A 10,228-nucleotide genomic window follows, 5' to 3' on the forward strand; every position below is an offset into this window, starting at 1 on the left:
GGATACTGAACATTGTTGGTAACAATTGCATGAACTTAAGGTCGTTTAGTGATTTAATCTAAGAGCTTGTTTGGATTTTATCAACTAAATGAATCAAAGAGCATGTTTTGACTAAAAGACTTTTGTCAATTTGGAGATATTAGAGCTTATTAATATCTTAGTTATCAACCTATATTGAACATAAATGTAAGTCACATTACATCTTGCAACATAGTGCTTGAATAGGATTTGAAGCCGAAAATGTCTCTTTAATTCTTGAATTTTAGTATTAATTTGTTTATTTATGAAGTTTAATTTGAAGCCAAAAAACCCCCCCTTGTTTTAACAATAGTTATAGTGATGTGTGAAAACATGGTTAAACATTAAGTCTCGTATCTCTGTGGACCGACCCTGCTTACTCTATACTATCTTAGGATACATAGTAGCAGTGACTTGTGTTTATTTTGTTATTATTTGATCCCTTTTATTTGTTGGTTTGACACACCAATTAAGCGGTCACTTAAATATAATAAGGATTTTGATATTCTACTTTGGTAGAAACAAAATGCATCTCTTTACCCTATTCTAGCTCGTATGGTGAAAGGTATAACTTTATTTATTTGTATACTTTTTTATAATTATATTTTAACACTTTGTTTGTTTGTGTTGATATATATTTGCGACTACAAATTTCTATTGTGGCATCCGAGGTAGCTTTTAGTACAAGCGGCGGATATTAGATCCATACTGAACAAATTTGTCCGTTAATATATTAGAGGCTTTGGTTTGCACCCACGATTGGGTAAAGAAACCAAGGAAGCCAATTGTGGACAACATTGATGAAGTTTTGAAAGATGATGACGTCGCGTAGGAGTTGGAAAACACGATAAACAATGGAGGTGGAAAGGGAAAATAACCACTCAATATTCCCGAATAGTTAATTTACATTTGGTCATTGTTATTTTGGATAAAAACTTAAGATTCATATTTTAATTTGGATGTTTAATGTTTAATGTTTAAATATGAGTTATGATTTTTGGAATATGAATTATCAATGTTTAATATATTTTTTTCTTGAACAAGATATAGAATTTCCGTATTTGGGTTATTCAGACCATTTTGGTTTATTTATTTGGGTTATTCGGGTCATTTCGGTTGATTTGGGTTATTTGGTTTAAAATCATAGTGTAAATGTTATTTGGGTTATTTCGGTCATTTCGGGTTAATAACCGAACCGAAACTCGTATTACCCGAACCGGACATGTCCCGTATTAGTATAATCGAGTCAGGTTTCGGTTCCCACTTTTCATCCAATTCGAGTTTCGGGTTATTCAGGTTCGGGTCGGTTATGAACGGAAGCACATCCCTAGAACCACTAAACCCACCTTATATATACTACTAAAATGCTACTCCACATCATTTTTAATTAAATATATATAAAAAAATACAATAAAACTTTAAACTACTTTTTATTCAATAAAAAAACTACATTAATTAAAAAAAACCACATTATTTTAAAAAAAAACATAAAAAACTATCATCGTTCATGTTTCATTGGTACAAATGCCCTGAGGCGTCTTCTCGGAGATTGAAACAAGTTTCACTGTTGTGAATTTCAACTAATCGTCCTAAAAATCCAGTAATTCTGGGTACAAACTCTTCAATCGGGTTACCTACGTTGTTCGGATCATACGTGCAAATCATCCGACCTTAATGTTCAATAATCATATCATGCATTACAATATATGCATATACCATTCGTTTAGACCATATCTCACAGTCGTGTAGTGTATTTCACTACATGTCACGTCTGCTTGAGGATTCCAAATGCCTATTTATATCCTTTGTAGCAGATTCTTGTCTTTTGTGAACAACTTTGCCTTTTACGGTTCGAGGTATCGAGTATGTCTTCATAAAAGTAGAATAATCTGGGTATATCCCATCATAAAGGTAGTAACCATATTTGTATGAATGTCCATTCACCATGAAGGACATATCATGTGCTCTATCGGTCCATATATCCTTGAAAATTGTTGTTAGACCCTGAAACTCCAAAGAAAAAATGTCATATCCACAAATCCTGAGATGAAATAGCTTCTAGTATTATAGTCGGATGACCTATATCACATCGAGTAAATTGACCACACCACGTAGTTGGACATTTTTTCCATGTGACATGCGTATAATCATGGCCACCTGTAACATCCCAAAAATTTAGATAAAAATTTTGTTTTTAAATAATTCTCAATCATCCAATAATCATGTCAAATCAACCAAAAATGTATCATAGTGCAAATATCATCAAAATCCCAAAATCACATAATGCGAAAAACATGGGCGGATGCGGTGCGATCATGTCGGGCCCTTCCCTTTCGAGCTGGAAGTATCTGAAACATAAACTGAAAACCATAAGCACAAAGCTTAATGAGCTCCCTCAAAATACACCATACCATACATACATAACATGAAAACATAACTGGGTCTATTTCTCCCCCCTTCGGTTTCTTTCAACCGGTATTGGGTATATTTCACCCCCTTCAGTCTCTTTCAACGGTACTAGGTCTATTTCACCCCCCTTCGGTCTCTTTCAACCGGTACTGAATATATTGCACCCCTTCCTTTCAACCGATATCAAGTCCATTTCACCCCTACAACTAGCACACAATCATGATAGAAAGAGTCACAAAGACGACAAGCATATACATGCATAACCGGAAAATTTTCACGAAGATAACTATCATTCTACAAACATAAACTAGTGGGCCGAAATTTGTGCCTTCGACCCACGAGTACAGTGATGAGACTCACCTCAGTCTGAAGATAAACAAATCACACTTGGGCTGCTGAATCAATAAACCCCACACTAAATAACAAATAATATAACTCTAGTTAGCAATCAAGTCATTAACTCGGACTAGGGGTCCAAATCCTTAATCCCTGTTCTCAAGGGTAAAAGACTATTTTACCCTTCTCTTATTGGACTTGACATATCGCGGTCCAAGCCCAAACTAGCCCAAAGTCCAAAAAGACACCCAAGAGGCCTAATGCCCACCATGGCCTAAGAAGGTAAAAGATCCACTAATGGCCGATCAATCAAAATCCAAAAAGGACCCCTGATGAGTACGCTAAGCATATCGCCAGTACGCCCGAGGTACTCAGTTGCAACGCATGGGTCGCGATCCCAGACGCGTACACTCGACGTACGTCTTCGTACGCCCAACGTACGCCCAAGTTGGCCAAAAAAGTTCATTAAGCACTTAATGCTTTAAGCCCAACGTCCAACTTTCAGATCTATCTGTCTAGGGACATCCTAAACAATAAAGTTGGCAACTTTACTCCATTACATGACTTAGTGGGACTCAAACCCTAGATTTAGCATTCTATTTTCATTAAATGATCACTAATTCTTGCATGGTTGATCTGCAACCATCAAGATGCAAACTTTATGAACCAAGGGCCTCAGAAACATCCAAAGAAACACTTCATAACATCTGGAGTAGAATTTACTCACAAGAGTTCATCCATGGGACCAAAATATGTTAAAAACAAGCCTTAGACTAGATCTAACACATAGTCATCAAGATAGGAGCTTTATACCTCCAATAAGTTGGAAATAGTGAATAATCCCTGGATCTACAAGCTCCCACTTGTCCAATGCTTCTCTACAAGTCTTTTTCTTTTTCAATCTGCACCACACACACCAAAAAACATACACACACAATGGTCAGTCTCTTGAGAAATGGGTTAGGGTTTCGAGATATAGCTTAAAAGAGGAAATGAAGGCTAATAAGGTGAAGGCTTGGGGTACATAAGATGCTTAAATAGGGTGCAAACCCAAAACAATAGGGTTTACCCCTGACGGATGTGTGCCCCATGTAGCAGCGGGTACACCCAACGTACAAGGGGCAAACCCCGTGCCATGCATCCTTATGAGTACGCCCGAGGTACCTTATATACGCCCAACGTACTAGGTCTAAATCCAAAAAAATGAAGTGGTTAGCTTAAGATTTTACCTTGACGAACTGGGCATTACACTACCAATCATTCCTGGAAATCCATGCCTCTCTTCATGTGCCAAATTCAATCTTTCAAAATCACGTGTAGTAGGTTTGCGCAAATATTTTTCGTGAAAAACCTCATACACATATGCACAAAAATAATTTGCACACTCAATTGCGGTCAGCTCGGATGCTTTCAATTACCCATTTGATGCATCAAACGCTATACCGTATCCTAAATATGTAAAGGCAGCCGCACATTTTTTGTATACTACTAAAGCCCATTCTACCTCTGGCATCTGGCTTTTGCTTAAAAAAATCATATCATGCCTCTAAAACATTACTAATACGTAAAAGTAATGCCCTATTTAGATAGAAACGACGTCAGAATGCCACATCATTATAAAGGCAATTATTGACAAAATAATCGCATACCAATAGATCATATGCGACTTGGCGATCTCGCTTGACAACCGTTCTTGTAAGCGAAACATCCATACGTTCTTCATTGTCCATATGTTGCACAACATTGAAGAGCGTTGAGATAAATTCTCCGTTGTCATCCAAATCAAAATTTGATTGTAAAAAAAATCCATAAATATGTTTTTAGAGAGTATAAAGAGATGAATGGTATTAAAATATGGTGTTTAGATGTTGTGTTATATAGGTAATTTTTTAAAAATAAAAATAAAAGAAATTACATTTTGACCGTTGGCAACGGTCCTTGCATGCCATTGTTCGTCCTCTGCACCATAATCGGTGACGATAACGAACCACTACGAACCTGCAGGATAGTGTGCACGACCGTGGTTTGTGGCCACATCGACAATGTCCCTCTCCGTTTTATATACATCGGATGGTCTTATATCTAAGTTCAAAAGAATGTTGGCTTGACCATATCTCTTTCAAAGTGGTGGTGTCCCTTCTTATTACAACCAACTTTCAAATCCATCAAAATCGAGTTCACTTTATATAAATTGTATTTCAAGATTGAACCCTCATTCATCGCTAATGGAAACAAACGGTTATACATAATGTCTATTTTCTTATAATCTTAATCACCCAATGGTTAATCTAGGTTTGTTGGGGACTAAATTTGAATAGCTTGACACTTAAAGTTGTAGAGTATATTTGTTAATATTGAAGGGATGTTGGGTATTATTGTCAAAGTAGAGATGCAACTTTAAAAGATTGTACGTGGGAGGTTGGATGCTTGTACGTGTAAAACTTTAATCGGATGCACTAAAGGCTTTGGAACTTGTACTATGACATGCTCACAATTGTATCCTCTTAAATGACTCAATTGTATTCATAACTATACACAGAGACATATTTGCAATGTTTTAAAAACCGGTTTGAACCGGCCGGTCGAACCGGGAATCGGGGAAGGGAGCGGTTCAACTATCACCGGTTTTATGTCTATTTCTGAACCAGATCGAACCGGTTGGTTTTTACAAAAATCCGGTTGAACCGGTTCAATTAAACCGGTTGAACCGGTTAAATTGAATAAAAACAAATGGAATCGAAACCTTTTGCATAATAAACTTTTGTAGTTTTTTCACATTTATTAAAAATTTTCTGAATAAAAACACCTGATAAATGTTATGAAGTTTTTTGATGCATTTACATTCATCTAGGACTTTAATTTTTTTTTTAATGCATGTGGATTGATGTAAAACTTATGGTTATGAGTTATTTTAATGTATTTAGAATGATCTACAACTTGTTTTCATGTGTATTTTAATGTTTGAACTTGTGGACATCATATTCTTGATTTGTGTATGTAGGTATGTATACGAAAACACGAAAAAAGATGAAAATTATAGAAACCGGTTTACTTAGCGGTCGAACCGGTTAAACCGGTTGAACCGGAAACCGGTCACCATGCCAGTTCAACTAAAAAACCGGTTTTTAAAACATTGCATATTTGTACTCTATATACGCTATATATAAATGGAGAGAAAGTTATGTTTTTGGTAATTACCTCACAAGATACTATCAATAATATATGTCTCTTTGTTTTTCTCTTAGAGTGTGTTTGATATTTCATTTAAAAACAATTTACTGACTTATTCATTTTTTAAAAAACCAGTAAGTTAAAAAACGTGTGAGAATATATATTTCTTAGAACGACAAATCTAATCTACTCCTTAAATCCAAAAAAACATATGTACATGGGAGGTTGGATGCTTGTACATGTTAAACTTTAATCAGATGCACTAAAGGATTTGGAACTTGTACTATGACATGCTCACAATTGTATCCTCTTAAATGACTGTGTTGTATTCATAACTATATAATGAGACATATTTGTATTCTATATACGCTATATATAAATGGTGAGAAAGTTATGTTTTTTGTAATTACCTCACAAGATACTATCAATAATATATGTCTTTTTTTCTCTTAGAGAGTGTTTGATATTTCATTTAAAAACAGCTTATTGACTTATTGATTTTTAAAAATTTCAGTAAGTTAAAAAAAGTGTTTGAGAATATATTTTTTAGAACGACAAATCTAATCTACTTCTAAACTACTCATTAAATCAACATATGTCTACAATAGGACTTGAACCCTCAATCCCATGGAGGAATGAGAACACCTAATACTGTTGGGCTACAAGCCCTTTGATAAAATAACTTGTCATTAATTCTTCATAAATGAGATTTCAATAATTTAGGATTTCTAACTTTTAAAAACTATATATAACTTTTTGAGTTGTAAAAGTCAAATACCCTTTAAAATATGCATATGTTAAGACAAACATTTAAGAAAAGCAACTTATTGTTTTTTCCACCACAAAAGCTAATCCAAATACTTTTTAAAAAAAAATCATTTTTTACCACCATATATCAATAAATCCTCTTGCCTAAATGTCATTTTGAGGTTCAAAATGAAATCCCAAACGCCCTCTTAAACTTTTAGTTAGGGTTTTGTGTTCTGGATCTTTGTTAGGATAGAACAATATTAAGTGAAGAGTGTAATGAAGGATCTGTGTAGTAAGGTTTATATTGTAAGTAGATCGTTTTAATGAGAAGTTGATGGTTTATATTTTTGTCACAAACATTTATTTAAAAACAATATGTTGTTCAAAGATTATACCAAGTATCGATACTTGAGTTCTATCCGCAAACGGTCACATTATTTATCGACTACTTTGTATAGAACCTTCTCTAATAGATACATTAAAATTATGGAACATACATTCTCTTGTTGTTGACTTGTTGTATGTAGTTTTTGTGATACATTGATATGAGTTTCACATAGAAAAAAGAAATTCAAATTTTGCGTTGTTTCGGTATGCCCGCATCTTTATTCGTAATAGACTAAAGTTTTTCATCCCTTTGAATTTTTCTATTTCCAATGGACGAACCATGAATCTACACCATTTTACTATACAATTCAACGAAATCATTTTATTCAAAGAAATAAAAAGTTGAAAATACTTAGGGTGGAGGGAGTAAACCCCTTCCATCACTCCCAATCCACACGTCACCTATGTGACACATCAAATTTTTTTCTCCTTTCATTTCCATCCCATCTAAGCCATTGGAAATCCATCCCTTATAAACCAAACATTTTGATACAAGTTAATATGCATATTATCCAAGTGACTAAGAAGAAAAGAGTGGGGGAGAAATGGTTTACTTGACCCGTGATTCTCCACATTTAACGGTATTGTGGTACCACTAGGCTAAGGAATGGTGTAGCCAATGGTACTGCCGATACGTCCATCAATTTTTTTTTGCCGCTTGATTCTGAGCATCCTTATAATTTGAATTTTATGTTACACATATGTCTTGTATACCACAAGTATTTTATTATGGTTTATTGACATTGTTTGTGTTTAATAACAACCGAGTTAAAAAAAAATAAAAAAAAAAAAATAAAAAAAAAACGAGTTAGGGAAAAATAAAACCAAACTTGTCCATATTGCATTAAAAGCGACTTATATAAAATGGTAACAAACTTTTCTTATTTTCTTGAACTTATTTTTCCCAAAAAGACTAGACTTTGAAAAAACAAGATAAAAATCATTTCTAAGTTTTATGTTTAGTTTATCGAAGCTTTTACTTTTTGTTGTGTGACGTAAACAACTTCCGGTATGAATTATTTCTATGTTTTATGTTTATTTTATTGAATCAATTGTTTTTATTTATTTATTTTATTTTATTTATTTTATTATGATTTTTTAATTTAAACATGTAGATCATAACCACCAACATCGTGTCATGATCTTCTCGTTTAGGTGGATATACCGGAAGCCTATTATACGAATTCGATCATTATTTTACATGGATAGAAATGTAACTATCATTCAAAAAAAAAAAATAACAAAACAAAATTAAAATAACTTTTTATAACTGTCTTACAGCATTTTCTAAAAAATTTACAATATTTTTAAAACATTTCATAGATTTTTTATAACATTTTTTAATATTTTTTATAACGTTTAAAAATAATTTCGTGAAAGATAAGTCGTATGAAGGTGTAAAAACAAGTTTAAGAAAGTATAAAACGAGATTAAAAGTTATATTAAAAAGTTTATAAACAGCTATAGACAAAACTACAAAAATGGTCCCTGTGGTATGGTTTTTTTTTCTGAGGTTTTGTCAAAACCTCGATTATTTGGATTGGTGATCATTTTGGCCTAGTTTCGATACGTATTTGATCCCTTGGTAAATTGAAATGATTGTAATGCCCCTCATGTATTTATCTTTCATATTTCTTTCATTTTTTTTATTTAATAAATAAAGAGAGGGCCCACCCCCCCTCTCTCTCTCTCTCTCTCTATATATATATATATATATATATATATATATATATATATATATATATATATATATATATATAAACCAACATCATATACCCACCTTTCTTTCCTCTTTCTTATTCCTATAAACACCATTGAGACCCTAGAAAACCATTGTTGTTGGCAACATGATTTCTTGACGCCGGCTCAATACCCCACACCTGCTTGGCACCGACGAAACCAACCACTACCGACTTCTTTCCCTTCTCCTTCTCCTGATGTCGTCAATATTTTAGTTTGAGGGGGTAGAGCACAAAGCAGTTGAGGGACAAAGGAAGATGGATTCACCATATAAAGATTGTTTGGATCTGTAGAAAAATCTATCAATTAACCCATGCCTCCAAAGCATCTGTAGAGCTGATTCTAGGTAAACAACCTTTGTTGCTATTATCACCATGAGCAAAAACATTAGTGATTGTATCTCCGTTCTCCCCTTCTGATAAGTCTTCTGACATATCAGCCACAACTTCTTTACGACCACATTCACGCTCAAGGTGACGTTTGGTCATTCTTTGGGCTACCTCACTCCCAAGCTAAAAAAAAGAGGATAAGAAAATACAAACTGAATCAATTAGTCGGTTGAATTAACCTTCTTTTCCCCTGTTTGTATAGATGAGTAAAATTGAAAAGAAATTAGCAGAGAAAACATACGAATTGAAGAAATAAAAACTTGTTTTTTCTGTCGAGCCAAATTCCAGATCCTCCAACACATATTCTTAAGCCTAGTGTTCCTCTCTTGAGGACTCCTCGTCGCTTGTGCCTACATACACAAATAAAAGATGACCATCGTTTCCAGTTTCAAATTAAGAACAAAAACATAGTAAGATACAGACATAGTGCAAAAACGCACACCCCGTGATTTGATAAATTTTTTACATCAACATGTATAGATACCAAAACAAGTAGTGTGTATGTATCAATCAACTGAAAAGGAAAAAAACACTTGCCTTAACCCAAGAGCGATGAAGACCGGTTTCATCAAAGCCGATAACGTTATTGACGAAATAGCGAGTTGGACTAAAACGGCCTCTCTCACGGAGGAGCAGCGATGATTTAGCACCGTCAAGTCCAGGTCCGACATCCAGTATCGCCTTCAAGTAACTGTTTATCCAATCATTTTACCGCCATTGCTCCTACACCTTCCATCAACCTTCTACCCTCCGCCCCCTTCTCTGCGATTCCACTTTATGTGTATTATGAGTATGTGTGTGTGTAAATGGTTAAGAGAGAGAGGACGCTGTCTTTATTTATTAATTATTAAAATAGATAAATATATATTAAATTAAAAAATGAACGAAAAATGAAAAATAAATACATGAGGGGCATTACAGTCATTTTAGTTTACCGACGGACCAAATACGCATCGAAACTAGGCCAAAAGGACCACCAATCCAAAAAAGTCAAGGTTTGGACCAAACTTCAGAAAAAATGCATACTA

At 34.1% G+C, this 10,228-nt stretch overlaps 1 protein-coding gene across 1 annotated transcript; it reads right to left on the reverse strand.

The window, feature by feature from the left end:
* Nucleotides 1-1,776: 1,776 nt before the first annotated feature.
* On the reverse strand, nucleotides 1,777-9,908 carry LOC145111452 (putative sucrose-phosphate synthase 1; the record flags this gene model as incomplete). Its single annotated transcript, XM_079047727.1, has 7 exons — nucleotides 1,777-2,022; nucleotides 2,122-2,175; nucleotides 8,351-8,358; nucleotides 8,903-9,005; nucleotides 9,123-9,323; nucleotides 9,461-9,550; nucleotides 9,738-9,908. Coding segments are annotated over 7 exons (873 nt in total), but the record flags the coding sequence as incomplete, so codon positions are not given.
* Between the last annotated feature and the right edge of the window lie 320 nt (nucleotides 9,909-10,228).

The sequence above is a fragment of the Lactuca virosa genome, chromosome 5 (genome assembly GCF_052849685.1).
Source record: "Lactuca virosa cultivar CGN04683 chromosome 5, Lactuca_virosa_CGN04683_v6, whole genome shotgun sequence".
Classification (NCBI taxonomy): Eukaryota; Viridiplantae; Streptophyta; class Magnoliopsida; order Asterales; family Asteraceae; genus Lactuca; species Lactuca virosa.